Source organism: Gopherus flavomarginatus, unplaced genomic scaffold (assembly GCF_025201925.1).
Source record: "Gopherus flavomarginatus isolate rGopFla2 unplaced genomic scaffold, rGopFla2.mat.asm mat_scaffold_34_arrow_ctg1, whole genome shotgun sequence".
Taxonomy (NCBI): Eukaryota; Metazoa; Chordata; order Testudines; family Testudinidae; genus Gopherus; species Gopherus flavomarginatus.
Genome location: NW_026115061.1, coordinates 5,291,163 through 5,309,109, shown reverse-complemented (window position 1 = coordinate 5,309,109; position 17,947 = coordinate 5,291,163). Strand labels below are relative to the sequence as shown.

General features: G+C 44.4%; 1 protein-coding gene across 1 annotated transcript; it reads left to right on the top strand.

Moving 5' to 3' along the window:
* Positions 1–8,142: 8,142 nt before the first annotated feature.
* On the top strand, positions 8,143–9,090 carry LOC127042222 (olfactory receptor 5V1-like). Its single transcript, XM_050935840.1, has one exon. It carries the CDS (start codon positions 8,158–8,160, stop codon positions 9,088–9,090), a length of 933 nt encoding a protein of 310 aa, XP_050791797.1. The 5' UTR covers positions 8,143–8,157.
* Positions 9,091–17,947: the final 8,857 nt, after the last annotated feature.

Here is a 17,947-nt window from a genome sequence, read left to right as displayed (position 1 = left end):
GCTTTTGTCTAATCCCCTCTCTGAGTTGCTTGCTCATCCAGTTTGGCCTGCAACTCCTGCCCATGGTTCTTTTCCCCTTTCTCGGGATGCAGGCTTCCGACAGTCTCCGCAGCTGTGACTTAAAGTAATTCCAGGCCTCCTCCACATTTAAATCCACTAATTCCTCCGTCCAATCCACTTCCCTAACTAATTTCCTTAACTCTTTAAAATTAGCCCTCGAGAAGTCAAAAACCCTAATCGCAGATCTACATTTGTTTATCCTTCCATCTAGTTTGAACTGAATCAGCTCATGATCACTCCAACCAAGGTTGTCCCCTACCACCATTTCTTCTACGAGGTCCTCACTGCTCACCAACACCAAGTCTAGAATGGCATCCCCTCTCGTAGGTGCTTCAACTACTTGATGAAGAAATCCATCCGCTATCACATCCAGAAAAATCCGACCCCTATTATTCGTGCAAGTACTCGTCCTCCAGTCTATGTCCGGGAAGTTGAAGTCCCCCATAATCACACATTTCCCCTTTGTGTTTACTTCATTAAAGACATTAAAGAGGTCTCTATCCATATCCCAATCCGATCCCGGCGGTCTGTAGCACACCCCAAGCACTATCTCAGGGGAAGCTCTAGTTGCTTTTTTACCCAGCGTGATTTTTGCCCAGACGGACTCCGTCTTATCCATTCCATCGCATCTTATTTCGCTACATTTAATTTCATCATTGATGTACAAGGCTACTCCCCCACCTTTGCCTTTCTTCCTGTCTTTTCTGAACAGCACATAGCCTTCAATACCCGTGCTCCAGTCATGAGTACTATTCCACCAGGTTTCGGTAATCCCTATAATATCCGGCTTGACTTCCTGCACGAGTAACTCCAGTTCCTCCATCTTGTTACCTAGGCTCCTCGCATTAGTGTACAAACCTTTTAATTTTCGGCGTTTGGCGTCAGTGACATTCTTTCCCCCGTCGTGCACAAACTGTCTGCCACCAGCATCACCCGTTACTCTGGTTTCTACTCCACTATTCCTCCTTGGATCAAATCTTGGGGCCACAAGGGTATCCCCGCTCACTTTGTTTACTTCCCTCTCCAGGTTATGTTCTGGCGTGGAGATCTCCCGAACATTTCCCAACCATCTCCCCCAACTTTCTAGTTTAAAGCCCTCTTGATGAGGTCGGCGAGCCTCCATCCTAGAATCCTATTTCCCTCCTTGCTGAGATGAAGTCCATCCTGAGCAAACAGTCGCTTTTAATATGTATGAATATGCTAGTCTATAGAGTAAGTGTACTCTAAGCTTATGTGGGTGAGGAAATAAGATTTGGGCCTGGAAGGCTGGACACTGACATGAATATTCAGGATAGTGCCAAGATCCTGTAAGAAGGCAAACCACCATGTGGAGAGAGCTTATTAGTTCCTTTTGTTCTTTTCATTTTAGCTGTTGGCTTAGCCTTTAAGTATAACTTCGTTATTCAGCATCTGACCCTTCCCACCACCATCTCGGCACTGAGGAACCTGGACCATTGCACTCATTTGGCATGCCAGAGACAAGGCTCGTCCTCTGTCTCCCATCATCAAGTCCCCAGGAAAGGGTATGAGTATGGTAGTCAAAATAGCCTTGTGAAAAATGTTACCACGGGTACCTCTAGAATTGTATTGTTTCTTTTTGGTTCTGTGGTTTGGAGCTTTGATAACTTTTTCCTTTATTTTAATAAAATTCTTTAAAGCTTATCTTTGTCCTCGGTGTGAGTGTGCTTGCCACCACCCCCAGGGTCGTTACAAAGTATTGAACTCTCTACATTTAATTCGTAGCTTGATTTTAGGACAAGAATCTGATTATTTTCTAGTCAGATCATTGGCGAGCCTATAATAATTCAGCCCTCTAAAAATCAGGTCAACAGAAACAAGGAGCTAAAAAATGTGCTGAGAAAATTGATAGGGACAGTATTTTTCACCAAGCAAAATTAATTCCCTTTGCCATCTGCCCACCACATCCGGTCATTATTTCTATGTTCCTTAGCTTTGCTATATCACATGATAAACAAGGAGATAAAAGAGGAAGATTATTGGTCACTAAAAGAGAAAAGGTTTTGAAACATTAAATGTTCTTCATTTTTTAAAGAGGATTTAGGATCATTGCGTTAATTTACTGTATTATCAATATTTCCACTCTGGACATTTGACATCAGTGAATGATAGTTATTGCTATCTTAGGACAGTTCAATAGTTCTTCTGTGAAATGAGCTGGGGTGGGAAAATAGAGGTTATTTTTATGATAGGAGTTAGGAGCTGACAAAAAAAAAAAGCCAACAACAAATATCAGATTTGGGATTCACTGGCTCCCCATTGTTGGCAGTCTGTACGGATAGTAAAATGACTTAGGATCAGTTCTTAACAGTACTTAGGTGCCTAGTGGGATTTCAAAATGCCTCTTAATGCCTAACACCCATGAAAATCAATGAGTTTTAGGTGCCTAGATGTTTTGAAAATCCTACTTGGTGCCTAAATACCTTTAAAAATCCAGACCTAAGTAACTTTCCTCAGGTCAAAAAGGAAGTCTGTGGCAGAGCAGACTCTTCAGTCACTTCCACTCAAAGAAAGAGAGAGAGAAATATGAACTGCAAACCTGATTTTTTGATCCAAAACCTGACACAATTCCATTTTGAGATAACATTTGAAAGGTTTTGTTTTCATTGCAATATGGAAAGGAAATTTATTTTGAAACCCTGATAGCTGAGGCTTAGTGATAGTTATTGTTAGCATGAGGCCACATGAGGCCTAATAAAAGCGAGCAATAGTATGTAATCTTGGGTCAGAAGATGTAGCAATATATAACTGTGATGAAGAGTCTAGACTGTAAAGGCTTTGTTTATTTATTTAATTATATAAAGAACGTTCTATCAGCTCAAATGTTTGTGAGAATTGTCAGAACCCCCAAAATGAGTAGCAGGAATGGCAAGTATAGGCAGGAGGCAAAGACTTAAGCAAATATGGTCTCGGAAATAGACTCAAACCCAAACCTCAGCAGTTCCTTGGGATAGCAGGATGGAGACAACCTTAATGCTTAATCACACCTTAAGGAGAACCCACAGCTCCATGGATTCATGAGTATAGATGATGTGAGTTCAGCTGTTATTCTCATCTTGTTTTTCTAGTTCTGTGATTTTGCTTATGTTGATCATGATATTAATAAAACTCATAGTCTCTGTGTGTCTCACCAATCATCTTCTTTATTAATTTCTAAGTAGCCACCAAAGAATGAAACTGTTATTAGTGACAAATTCATTTTGCACCCCAAATTAATTTAAAGGCTACAGGGTGGAGATTAGAGCTGGCTGCAACATGGCATTTACATTCCTTGGGAAATTCCGACATTTCAAAATTTGTTTTCATTCCAAGCCAAAATGAAAACCGAAATGTCAAAATTTCCTGCAGAACAAAAATTCTGAAAAAAATTAATATATAAAATGTCTGGATAGAGAAATGATAAGAACACAGTGTCAATGGATAGGAACCACATGTGTCATTTCCACATGGCCAGGGCTAGAAATCAGGAGTCTCTGGCTCCCGGTCATGAGCTCAGCCATTGAGCACTTGCCATTCTGCCCTGTATCTCTGTTTTCACCTTAGTTTGGTGAAATTTTAGACCACACACACAGCACAAAAAGGTTAAGTTTTGCCTCTGGTCCTCTCCTTCTGAGTTGTGCAGGGCCCCAGGCTCATGTGCTGTGCTGGGGAAGAGCTGGTGGTTGTGGTACATGTAGGTACCAGTGACATAGGGGAAGGTAGGAGAGAGGTGCTGGAGGTGAAATTTAGGCTGCTAGGTAAGAGATTAAAGTTCAGGACCTCCATTGTAGCATTCTCTGAAATGCTTCCAGTTCCACACACAGGGTCAGTTAGACAGGGTCTCAAAACATGCTTGAGATAATGGTGTAGAGAGAAGGATTTTAGGTTTATTAAACACATAACTTTAAAAATCTGGTCAAAAGTGACTCTCCATTTCCTTGAGTCTAAATCTCTAGTAATCTAAGATGTCCAGCTGCAAATCTATCTTTGTGTGAAATAGATCCAGATGCTCCTTGCAGGATTCTGTATGTTTGATTTCTTTCCTCTCTCTTGTTACTAAGGGCAATTAGAGTTTCTTGGCAACATCAGGGCAGAAGATCTTTGGGGATAATTCCCTCGTGGTCATGAAAATGTATATAAGTAATCGTAGTGTGGCACTTTGGGAATCCTGCTTAGATTGTGCCATTCACTGCTATCCAGGTGAATTAGACAGGGATTTTTATTGAGGACATTTGGGGGGGGGGCGATTCTCTATTTCTTGATTCCACTGGCATTTCTAGTAGATTAAATAATGGCTCATACTTGAAGCAAATCGAAGCCAGCTGGCCAGATCCTAAGTATAGCAAGCGCTGAAGTCAATGGAGCCACACAGATTTATGCAATCTGGGAATCAGGCACATTGACTCCAGAGGGGCTATGCTGAATTATACCAGTTTAGGGACCTTGTTCAATATGGTTAGTGTGTGTTTGTCTGAGTTTATGTACAGTTCATTTGGTACATGTGTTTGTTTCCTTTACTCTCTTGGGGTGTGTGTGTGTCTAGAACTGTATTTGTCTGGAATTTGTATGAATGTGTTTGTAGTTCTGTATGGGTGAGATCATGTTTGTCTGATTGTGTTTTATTCTGTTTGAGGGTTTGTGTGTGTGATTCCGTTTGCAACTGTTTGTGTCATTGTGTTTTTTATGGTCATATACCTGGCTTAACCATTTTTTGCATGTTCTTAAGTGTGTGTCTAACTGCATTTGTCTGCTCATCTGTGTGTGTGTCTCATTGTGATTGACTGTAGGTTTGTGTGCGAGATTGTCTGTTGTGAATGTATGTTCATCTGTGTATGTTTAATTGTTTTGGGGGGGATTTTCCAAAGAAACTAAGTGAGTAAGGAGCATCAGTCACACGGAAACTCCAGAGACATGTATCTCTGTCTTTCTAGGAACTTTTAAAAATCCTACACAAAGTCTGAAGTTGTGTTTGCATATTGTGTCTTTATGCTCGTGTGTTTGTCATAGAATCATAGCTCTGGAAAGGTTCTTGAGAAGTCATCAAATCCAGCCCCCTGTGCTGAGGCAGGAAACCTAGACCATCCCTGACAGATGTTTGTCCACTGTCTTCCTATAAACCTCCCGTGATGGGATTCCACTGCCACCCTTGGAAGCCTTTCCCAGAGCGTAACAGCCTTGATTTCATTATAGAGCTAAGGTGAGTGAGGTAATCTCTTTTATTGGACCATCTTCTGTTGGTGGGAGAGACAAGCTCTTGAACTTAGACAGAGCTCTTCTTTAGGTCGTTATTTCATTATGTCATTGTGTTTGTATTTGTATGTTGTGTAATATGTGAAAGATGGTTTCAAAGAGGACGATGATCAATTGTTCTCCTTGTCCACGAAGGGTAGGACAAGGAGGAATCACTGTAGTTTGCATCTGGACAGATTCAGGATAGATATTAGGAAAAACTTTCCCACTCTAAGGACAGTGAAGCTCTGGAACAGGTTACTTAGGGAGGTTGCGGAATCCCCATCACTGGAGATTTTTAAGAAAAGTTTGGACAAATACCTGTCAGAACTGATCTAGTTTGTTTGGTCCTGCCTCAGCACTGGGATCTGGACTAGATGACCTGTTGAGATCTCTTCCAGCCCCACATCTCTGTGATTCGATGTCTATTTATATCTGTAGATTTGTTTGTGTCAGACTATTGTGTATGTATCTTGATGACTAAAGCCAGATTTTTCAAAGGGAGCTATGGACCAGTTTTTTAAAGATATTTAGGCACCTCGTGGGATTTTCAAAAGATCTAGGTGCCTAACTCCCATTGAAATCATTTGGACCTTAGTGATTTTGGATGCCTCAATTTTCAGTTTTCTAATGTGTGATGCCTTAAAGAGGGCTGATTTTCAGAAATTGATGAAGAATCATATCCCCTTAAGGTAACATAAATTGGGCAACTCAGATTCTTTTAGGCAGCTTTGAAAATCTTAGTCATAGGGAGATATTTTTAAAGGCACAAGGGATAGTTAGGCCTTTGGATCCCATTTCAAAAGGCAGCCTGTCTTTAAAAATCCTCCCCCTTCCCCAGTGCCAACTCTCAATGCCTTATTAAATATTGTACCTGAGCTTCTACTCATCTGGGCAGCCCCTGCAAACTCCACATAACTTGACAATGTATGAGCGTCACGTCTCTTCTAAATGAACGCTTAGTTTGCAGCAAGCTGGGATGCACTAAGTATAAGATTGGATAATGCTGCCACACGCTAATAGCTCCCAAGTGCTCTTTGAGCTACCCCCCTTGCAAAGCAGGCTAAATGAAAGCACACTAGGGCACTGTTAGTGCACTGTGGCAGTGTTCAGATGGACACTTGTTACATGGCAGGCTAGTGTGGGCTAGATTTACACTCAGCACTATACTCATGCAGATAAGACCTCAGCGGCAGTATGAAAGTCTTGGGGCTTGTGTGCTTTATGGCAGGGTGGGAGAGGAATATTAGTTAGGTGAGGAGGAGAGAGTAGGAGGTGGCCACAGACAGGAAGAACATAGAAAGAGAGTAAGAGAAAGATAGACACCCAAGAAAGAAAGAAAGAAAGAAAGAAAGAAAGAAAGAAAGAAAGAAAGAAAGAAAGAAAGAGAGAGACTAATCTAGCCACGATGATGATGATAGATAGATTAGATAGGAGTGAGTGAGTGATTAGCAAGCGATAAGGGGAACTAGTTGATTCTTTCTTCTACCACTGAAAAGTGTTATTAAGTTTATATGTGTCATATTTAGTGATGTACCTGTGTATGGGCCCAGTTGGGATATAGATGAGGAAATGGTGTGTGCTGGTTGGCTGGGAGGTGGCATAGAAAATGCATGGAGGTGGCAGTGGGAAAGGTTGGTATGAAACACGCCAGCGATGGGAGAACTTTGTGGAGCTTTATTAATTTAGTACCAGAGTTGTACAGAAGGGAATTTTCTGATACAGGATTCCTATTGTGTTGACCTGACCAGAATTGAAACAGCATTCTCCCCTCACAGCGCCATAGACAGGGGTTATCCTCTCCTCAATCAATGATTAATTTAAGTCTTCAGCCCAGATTTGTATTGAGTAGAAATAGCTAAGCACACAACAGCACAAACGCTCAAACATATACAGACACAGAAATCATACATATACACTACTGCACTTACATGCGCATAAACAAGTAAACACACACACTTTCACTACCACAAATACACACAGAAAAACATACACAGATAACGCACACAATCATATCATAGAATCATAAAATATCAAGGTCGGAAGGGACTTCATGAGGTTATCTAGTCCAACTCCCTGCTCAAAGCAGGACCAATCCCCAACTAAATCGTCCCAGCCAGGGCTTTGTCAAGCCTGACCTTAAAAACCTCCAAGGAAGGAGATTCCACCACCTCCCTAGGTAACCCATTCCAGTGCTTCACCACCCTTCTAGTGAAAAAGTTTTTCCTAATATCCAAACTAAACCTCATACACATATACATACACATTGAAACACACACTTGCAGATGCTACCAGAATCACACAAAAGCACACACAACTGAACACACAAACACCTAAATACAAATCAACAAACATTCATAACTGTATATATACACAATTGAACACAGACATTACCACAGTCACACAGAATCACATACACAATCACATACAAAACCACCACACACTGCACAACCATATATATATAGAAAATTGAAAAGAGACACTAATGCAATCATATACACAATGACCAACATACACAACACACACAATCAAATATACAAAATAAAACCCTCACAGACACACACACAACCAGATACAGTAACAAACACAATCATTCAGTCAAACAAAAACACACACATGAAGAGACACAGATACACTTTCTTGCCTTTATATTGCACAATTTAAGATGAAATTATCCTCTCAAATTTTCTGTCCTAGTTCACAAACAACTTAAATCTGAGATTTCCAAAAGCCACCTAAGAGATCTGGATGCCCAGTTCCCACAAACTGTAATGATGATTTGGCATCCAAATCCTTTAGGTGGCTTTGAAAACCTTAGCCTCATTCCTTACATTTATTCCCTTTACAGTCATCCCTCTCAGCTTTGAAGAAATGGCAAATGAAACTGTCCCCACTGAATTTATCATCATGGGGTTCTCCAACCTCCAGCAGCTGCAGTTCTTGCTCTTTAGTGTCTTCTTGGTCACTTACCTCTGCACTCTGATGGGGAACATCTCCATCATTGTGATTGTCTGCACAGATCCCCAGCTCCGCAACCCTATGTACTTCTTCCTGGGAAACCTCTCTTTCCTGGACATCTGCTACACCACCACCAATGTCCCCCAGATGTTGGTGCACCTGTTGGCAGAGAGGAAGAGGATCAGCTATGCAGGATGCATCACGCAGCTCTATTTTTTCCTCTCCTTTGTGGGTACAGAGTGCATCCTTCTGGCTGTGATGGCTTATGACCGCTATGTGGCGATATGCAACCCCTTGCACTATTTGGTTATCATGAGGAAAGCTTTCTGCCACAACCTAGCTGGCGCCTGCTGGGCCAGCGGCTTCCTCAACTCTGTGGTGCACACATTTTTCACCTTCCGGCTGCCTTTCTGTGGGGCCAACCAGCTCAACTACTTCTTCTGTGACATCCCACCCCTTCTCAAACTCTCCTGTGGGGACACTTCCCTCAATGAGATCATTCTGCTTGCCATTGGGGTCTTCATCGGGTGGACCCCGTTCCTGTGCATAGTCCTGTCTTATGTTTACATCATCTCCACCATCCTGAAGATACGCTCCACAGAGGGGAGACTCAAAGCTTTCTCCACCTGCGCGTCCCACCTGACCATCGTCCTGCTGTACTACGGAAGCTCCATCTTCACTTACGTCCGGCCCATCTCTAGCTACTCGCTGGACAATGACAGACTGATCTCGGTGCTTTACAGCATAGTAACCCCCATGATGAATCCACTGATCTACACCCTGAGGAACAAGGATGTGAAGGGAGCTCTGAGAAAAGTTTTCATGGGGAAATTGTGTTTGCAATGAAAGGGGCAAATTTCCCCTCCTGGAGGCTTCTCAATATTATCTGGGGGCTAAAGTTCTCTCCTTTGTGTTTTCCCATCTATATTCAGTAGAATTGGTGAAAACATGAAAAAAATAAAATTTACTACAATATACAATAAAAATCTAGACATTGTTTTCAGTTTGAACATTGAAATGGTCCTGTTTTTGTCTTTTTTGATTCAACATTGTACTGAATTGCTAATGATGGGTTTTTTTTTACAATATTTAAGTGAAATTGTATTCAAAATAATTCTCAATATGGTTAGCACAATTTTTCATTTACTGAAACTCCTCAGGTTAAAAAACAAACAAACAATTTCAATGAAATGTTTCTAACATAAAACTAATTGCAAAAAAACCCCTACAAAATTAAAATGTCCACAACTTTTTACACACTCACACCACACATTTATGAAAGACCATTTTATAAGATTTTTTTTTCTGTTTCAAAATGTTTGGTCTCCTCCAATAGTAACAAAACAAAAAATCAAATAAAACAAAATAAATAAAAAGCAACTCATCAGCTCATCTCACAGAACAGAGAACAAAAAAGACACAGTGAATTAAAAAAAAAAGCTTTATTTACAAAGCCCTATATGTACGGGGAGACTTTGGCAAACCAGTAAAATGCCTGAAACCACTGTGGCTTATTGTTAAAGACAGCCTAGTCAGCAAGCTGTTAAAAGCAAGTCTCAGCTTGACCAAGGCAGGAGGGGAGGGGGGATTAGGGTGCCACCGAAAGGGCAGCTTGACCCTGCGTTCTTCCTGATAAGAATTGTGTTAAAGTTGCTGATACATGCCTTTGAAAAGAGTAAGATGTACCCTCAGGAATGTCTATTGGGGTCTCAAGGCTGCAGGCTCTGGTAAGACCCACTCCTGGTTAATCAATAATCAGAAGGAACCTCTTGCTTGATCATTAAAACTGCTTACTTAACAAGGTTTCTTTAATTACTAATGTATAAATAAGGGGAAATAGCTTGAGACTGGTCTCTCCCTCTGGATGCATCTTGTGTTCCCCACTGGCAGATGGGCTGCCACTGTGCCATTCAAGAGCTACACTCAGCTTTGGTAATTATCGAGGGTTGGGGGTGTTTTACTAATCTTGTTGCTGATGTGTGTAAGTGCTTGAGACTAGTAAAGTTTAGCTTTAAGTGAAAGCACTTGTCCTGTTTGTGCCAGCCATCTATCGATCAGAGGGCCGTGTCTCCTTGATTTATTTCCTGATGCCTCCTTGCGCAGAGTAAAGTTACCAAGAGCTTTGGGTTGAAAGAACCCAGAGTAACATGTAAATTGATCAGTAAATGAAATGGCAGAGAACAGTAACAAATGGCAAAGAGGGGTTTATACTGATCGTAGGATGGCACCAGAGATAAGGAGGCACAATCTATAATGGATGCTGGTGGCTGTAGGCCTTGCTGGAGCCCTATGCATAAGAACCAGTATGAATCAAAGACTGGGAACCAGAGTAGGCCCGGCTTTGGCAAAATAACAATGCACCAGGTGACAGCTAACCAGGTAAGCCCATTCCTGACCGGAGAGGATGGTACAAAAACACACAGATCTCTCAAGTAACTACGTAAAGACATTTTTTAGAAATGGTATAAGAACACAGCAACCCTTCGTTAGAAAAGGAGGGAATGACAGGATAATGGGTGAGGATGTTTTGTTCGAAATAACAGGAACAAGGACAAGGGTGGTAACTAACATCTGGAGTGTAAAACATAACTTGTTTGTATCGATGTATAAAAGGAAATATTCCAGGAGGAGCATCTTTGTGTTGGCCTAGGGGACAGGACCATGGTGTCCTGACTAAGCCAGTACCATTGTCACAGGCATATATAGTAAGCATTGAGCCAGGGCGCTAGTGCCTGGCTTCGTCAACAATAAACCTGGTCGAGGGTTAATCAATAATCACCACCCAACCGGACCTGCGGTCTTTCTTTATGAGTAATTGAGGTCTCCTGAACAGGCAACCTGCGTCCTCTGCTCGTGCAGCTGACACCGGAGCTCCAAGAACAGCAGCACTGAGCATCTAGAACAGCTTAGCAGCCTTAACAACCCTCCGCAGTGCTAACAAGAGAAAGGGGTGGCTGCCTGCACAATGGGCACTGGGGCAGCAGAGGGTGGGGCTGGGGCAGGGGCTGCTATTCTGTGTAATGGGCACTGGGGCAGCAGAGGGTGGGGGTGGGGAAGGGGCGGCTATTCTGTGTAAAGAGCACTGGGGCAGCAGAGGGTGGGGGTGGGGAAGGGGTGGCTAGCCTGCACAATGGGCACTGGGGCAGCAGAGGGTGGGGCTGGGGAAGGGGCTGCTATTCTGTGTAATGGGCACTGGGGCAGCAGAGGGTGGGGGTGGGGAAGGGGCGGCTATTCTGTGTAATGGGCACTGGGGCAGCAGAGGGTGGGGGTGGGGAAGGGGCGGCTATTCTGTGTAAAGGGCACTGGGGGTAGCAGAGGGTGGGGGTGGGGAAGGGGCGGCTATTCTGTGTAATGGGCACTGGGGCAGCAGAGGGTGGGGGTGGGGAAGGGGCGGCTATTCTGTGTAATGGGCACTGGGGCAGCAGAGGGTGGGGGTGGGGAAGGGGCGGCTATTCTGTGTAAAGGGCACTGGGGGTAGCAGAGGGTGGGGGTGGGGAAGGGGCGGCTATTCTGTGTAAAGGGCACTGGGGGTAGCAGAGGGTGGGGGTGGGGCAGGGGCGGCTATTCTGTGTAATGGGCACTGGGGGTAGCAGAGGGTGAGGACATCAAGGGAATTTCAGCCATACTTTTTTTTAGTTTAGCACCACCTTCATCTTCAGTAGTGGTAGGAAAAGTTGTAGTAGTCACTGCATCAGAAATTACAACAGTGGTTGCAGTATTAGGATGATGATTAGTTCCTGTAGGCTAAGACTTTATCTCAAAGGGACATTCCCTGCCCTGCAGAGTGTCCAATCGAATGGTCTGACTACACCCATTGGAAACCCAGGTCTGTGGGACCCAGGCTTGTGGACTCAGCATTTCCAAGCCCATGCTTCAGGACCCACACTGCATCGTAAGCCTGGGTTTGCAATTGCTGGAACCAGGTTTCACAGCCATGATAACGTGTCCACACTGCACCATGCTGACCTTCTGACGCAGGACTGAGGGTTGAGCTCCGTGAACACTGCAAAGTGACAAGGCTTGGACTTGCATCTCAGTGGGGCTAAGGCTCTGATCCACCTTCCTGTAGCACTTCCAGGAGCTGGGTCTGGGTTGGGCTGAAACCTGAATCTGAGCCCAGGTTTATAGTGTGGTGTAGACGTACCCTGAGACTAGGCTTAGAAGGATTAGAATTTCATTGGTAAATGTCAGTAAACATTGATTTCACTGAACACATACAAATCAAACGAAAACTATTTCCATTGATAATAATAAAAATTTATAGCCAAGAAAAGGAAGAAAAATGCAGCTTGAGAACTTCTAGAGTTTAATGTAAAGTTATTTATTTTGTATATTTTGACCTCTAATGTAGACAATGTCTGTTTTAATGGTGATAAAACTTTAGCTCTTTGAAGCTCAACATCTACTGTCGTTAAATAATTATTGTCTTATGCTCCCATAATTTTACTCAATTTCACATAAATTAAAAAAGTTAGATTTTTAAAATCAATCAACACTGATCATAGCCATCAAAATTATTAAAAAAATAAATATAGAATTCTGCCTAGCCTATTATTAGACATGTGAAACAACGAGACAATTCTGATCAACATGAGAAAGAGCTGCCACAGCAAACCAGCTGTCTAACCTCTGTCAAGTACTTTTTTAAGCATCATGACAGGGAGCATGTAAGGAAGGGACCTGAGGGAGGACAATGGCTTTGTGGGTGGGGAGCTCCTCCCTGCGTTGAAGGGTTGCATGGGAGAAAACATGAAGGTGCATGTTGGAACATGTTAGAAATGAGTAATCAGGACTGGCATGATTTGTGGAATGAAGGCGGGGTCCATGGCTCTCACTATATGATTGAAGAGAGAGTTGTGATTGTTTTTGTGTTGTGTCTTTTGCTCTTTATACAGGTGTAATATAAAGGGACCAAACAGGCATGGTGAACTCCAAATAGCCATGCCTACTAATTATATACACCATGCAAGACCTAGCTACATGCACATGATTTTGTTCTGGCTGGATTCTAGTGGCTTCCGAAACAGAGAACACACTGAGCACCACTAGCGTGCCCACAAACTATCTAAAGAGATGCTACCCAAGTCCAATGCTCCACTAAAAATAGCTATGTAGCTGTTCCCGCTTCGGCTCTGAAACCCATCCCCCTCCCTGGGTGTCTTTGAGCTCCAGCTCAAGAGGGAATGGCTACATGGCTATATTTAGCACCATAGCACAAGCCCCGGCAGCCTGAGTCTGTAGACGTAGGCTCTGAGACTCATGGCTACATCTTTTTTGTTTTGTTTTTGCCATGCAGATGTACCCACAGGGTCTTGACCCTGTTCCCATTGAAATCAGAGGCAAAAGTCCCATTGTTTCCATGGAAGCAAAGTAGGACAGGGTAGCATTTATCAAGTGCCTAAGTGCGTTGGGAGTATAAGCCCCATTGTCTTTCAATAAGACTTGTCCTCCTAGCTCATTTTGGTGCTTTTGAAAATCTCACCTGTGATAGCATATAGATTCTAATTATTATGGCTGGTTTCGATGGAACTCATGTGCCTAACTCACTCAGTTCATTTCCAGATCCTATCCTACAGGGGATTAAAAATGGGTAGCCACAGTGTAATATAACACAACAGTAATGAAGTAGCTAAGTTACCATTATTGCCAATCACAAGTCTTTACAATTCATGGATCAGGCTCCAAAAGAAACATGAGCTTGGCTTAAAATTCATGAGATTTTTGAAAGAATAACAATATATTTTTGCCTTCTGATTTTTTTTAACAGTTAGCTTGCTTTTGCATCACATTTTCAAGCTTTTCTCTTCAACCATAGAGCTATTATAGTATTAGCGCAACTCACAGTCTTTAATGTATTTATTCTAACAACATCTGTGGAGTAGAGAAGGACAATTATCCCACATTTCAGATGAGAAACTAAGACATAGAAAGCCAGATTTTAAAAGTTATTTACTTTCAATGGGAGTTAGGCACCTACGCTGCACAGACACCTTTGTTAATTTCACTTGGCACTGTTCTGCATCATTAGGAACCTAAATACCTTTGTAAATCCGGCCACAGAGATTAAGAGTAAGAAGAAGAGTAAAAATACCTAAAGAGGTAGATAGGCACCTAATCAGATTTTCAAAAGTATCTAGGCACATAACACCCATTAAAATCAATAGATTTTTCAAAAGTACTTAGTCACCTTCCATTGATTTCTTCGGCTCTTCTGAAAACCTAATCAGGAGACTATTTACTTCTTTACATGCCTAAATATCTTTTAACATCTCACCATAAGTGACTTGGCTAAAAACTCTGTGCCAGAGCAGAGGACTGATCCAGGGTCTCCCAAGTAACTGTTCTAACCACTGGATTATCCCATCTCCCAGAGAGGGTGGTGATGATGACAGAAGTTGGAGAAGCAGGAGGAAGACACAATGCTGGAAACTGACCAACGAGGGCTGCTTACAGTGTTCTTGTACCCATGTCAGTCCCAGGATATTAGAGAGACCAGGTGGGCAGGATAATATCTTTTACTGGACCAACTTCAATGATTTGCAATACCTGAGGATCACGCCGGCAGCCAGCAGCCCAGGGATTCCACTGAGTCAACGCGCTGGCAGCCGCCAGCCCAGGGGTTCCCCTGAGTCAGTGGGCCACTGCCGGCAACCGGCAGCCCAGGGATTCCCCTGAGTCAGCACGCTGGCAGCCAGCAGCCCAGGGATTCCTCTGAGTCAACGCGCCGGCAGCCGCCAGCCCAGGGGTTCCCCTGAGTCAGTGGGCCACTGCCGGCAACCGGCAGCCCAGGGATTCCCCTGAGTCAGTGTGCCACCGCCGGCAGCCAGCAGCCCAGGGGTTCCCCTGAGTCAACGCGCCGGCAACCGGCAGCCCAGGGATTCCCCTGAGTCAACGCACCGGCAGCCGCCAGCCCAGGGGTTCCCCTGAGTCAGTGGGCCACTGCCGGCAACCGGCAGCCCAGGGATTCCCCTGAGTCAGTGGGCCACCGCCGGCAGCCGCCAGCCCAGGGGTTCCCCTGAGTCAGTGGGCCACTGCCGGCAGCCGGCAGCCCAGGGATTCCCCTGAGTCAACGTGCTAGCAGCCGCCAGCCCAGGGGTTCCCCTGAGTCAGTGGGCCACTGCCGGCAGCCAGCAGCCCAGGGATTCCTCTGAGTCAACGTGCCGGCAGCAGCCAGCCCAGGGATTCCCCTGAGTCAGTGTGCCACCGCCGGCAGCCGGCAGCCCAGGGGTTCCCCTGCGTCAACGCGCCGGCAGCCGCCAGCCCAGGGGTTCCCCTGGGTCAGCGCGCCACAGCCGGCAGCTCAGGGGTTACCCTGAGTCAGTGTGCCGCAGCCAGCAGCCCAGGGGTTCCCTGGGGTCAGCGTGCCGCCGGCAGCCTGGGGGTTCCACCTCACAGTCGCTGCTTCACTTCTCCCCCCTCCCAGGCTTGCAATGCCAATCAGCTGTTTGGCGCCGCAAGCCTGAGAGGAGAATTAGAGCAGGACAGCATGCTCGGAGAGGACACGGAGCAGAGGTGAGCTAGGGTGGGGAGGTATCGCAGGGCTCCCCGGGCCTAGGGGTGGGGAACTGCAGCAGGGGGTGGGGAGCTGCAGCAGGGGGCTGGGAGCTGCCACGGGGGTCGGCGCCTCAGGGCAGAGGGGAGCTGCTGCAGGGCTGGGGGGGCGCGAGGTGGAAGTTTCGCCTAGGGCGTGAAACTTCCTTGCACCGGCCCTGAATCAGACAATAAAAACATACAAATAGTGAAATGACCATCAGGATTGGTGGCATACTAACATACAAGGAAAACAAAGATAGAAGGAATCAGTCAGTGGAGCACATCAGAAGGAAGGTCCTAGTTCAGTCTACGCTGTCTCGGGGAGTCAGCACACCCAAGTTCCAGGACAAATATTCAGATCTTCTATACCCTTATCTTATGGCCATATTTTACTCTTTCCCCTTACCTGTGACTTCTATACCCTTATCTGTGGCCATATTTGACTCTTTCCAAGACTGCACTAAAGTCTGGACCTGCCTTCTCTCCATGTGTAGTATTCCGGGTGACCATAATTATACTTCTGATGGCAATATAAGCTACTTGCGTCAATTAGTTGCTAAGACCAGCAATACCTAATTACCTTCTCAAATCTGAGGCTAGATGACTAAACACCTTTATAAATTTGGGTCCTAACTTGATTAGGCAATTTTTAAAATCCTGCTAGGTTCCTATCTGCATCTTTAGGCACCACTGAAAATCTGGCCCATAGGCAATTTTGAAAACATTGCTCTATGTCTGCTAGTTTGGAAGCTGTATCAAAACCACACATCTCTTTGTGTTTCAGCTCCTAGAGGGGGACAAACACATCGTCAGCCAGTATGTTAAGCAAATACATACAGAAGTTGGAGGGAATATGAATAGCTGGTGGGTGAAGCAATGCAGGATCTTAGGAAACTCCAACTAGTTCATATCGTTGGAGCACATCTCCTTAGCCACACCGAGCACCTCGAGCCTGTCCTACGCTCTCAGCATTGCTTATCCCCCCATAGAATAGTGAGTTGACACTGAGGTCTTGGTCCTTATCTTCAAGTCACTCAGTGGCTAAAAGATGTCCTAAAGCTCCAGAAAGAGAACTGTGATTGACAACTGCAAGGAACATGGGGGACAATGGGTGCAAAGGGGTGGGGATATAGGAGAAAATGGGGCTATGGAGAGGCAGAGGGAACTGTGGGGTTCAGTGGGGTTATGTGGAGAAGGATATAAGGGCAGGGGCAAGCTGAGTGGTGAGTGGACATGAGGAATGATTATGTGGACTATAGGGAGATATGTGGGTGATGAGTCATATTACAGAAGAATATGGGGTTGTGAGTGGAGCTATAGGGAAATAGGGACACAAACGTGTCTGGTGTGGTGAGCCAGACTATGGGGACATGGGTGTGTGTGAGGATGGTTATGAGGGGCACAGGAATACTTAGAAAAAGAGAGACCCATTAAATAAACAGATATCTACACAGGTCCAAGGTGTTTTACTGTTCTACTCAGGTCAGGTTACATGCTTAGTGCAGTGTAGATTGACGCGAGTAAATACATAAGTATTTGGCTCAATGAAGGCCGGTAGGTCCCCATTATACACAAAGAGCATCCACTTACAGAGTGTTAACCTTTATTTTAACATTAAGGACAAAAGTAGAGGCTGCATTAGAGATCCCAGTGCATGTGTGTGTGTGTCTCCTTAACAGCCTTCACTCTACTCAGCACAAGAGGTCTGTAGCTGGGAATAAGCATTCATCTGCATGTGAAGCTACAGTGCACAGAAAACAAATCAGCCGTACCGATGAAAGCTGCATCCCCCAGAGTTTGCAAGGATCGGGTAAAGTATTTCATACACTGATAGGCGTTAGGAGCAAATTCACCACTTTGGTGGGTCCAGTTGCATTTATGCAATGAAATGGGCTCCACTTCTGCTGCTGGCCATTTAGAGCTTTACCATTTCCCTTCCTTTTGTGGTGTTTATTGTTTGGTCTCATCTCTAATTCATTTTTCCCACTGGGGAGTTTACAGAGTTCTGACATCTTATCCATAAAATTAAAAGAAAGCCAGGAGAGAAACAGAAAATGGGAGAATGGATGATAATAATAAGACCTTGCTCTTATGCAGCATTTTTCACTGAGGGCTCTCAAAACACTTTGTGGAGAAGGTCAGTATCATTATTCCCATTTTAAAGGTGAGG

What these genes read in the sequence shown, in the direction of transcription:
- LOC127042222 (XM_050935840.1), top strand. Translation starts at nt 8,158, where the DNA reads ATGGCAAATGAAACTGTCCCCACTGAATTTATCATCATGGGGTTCTCC.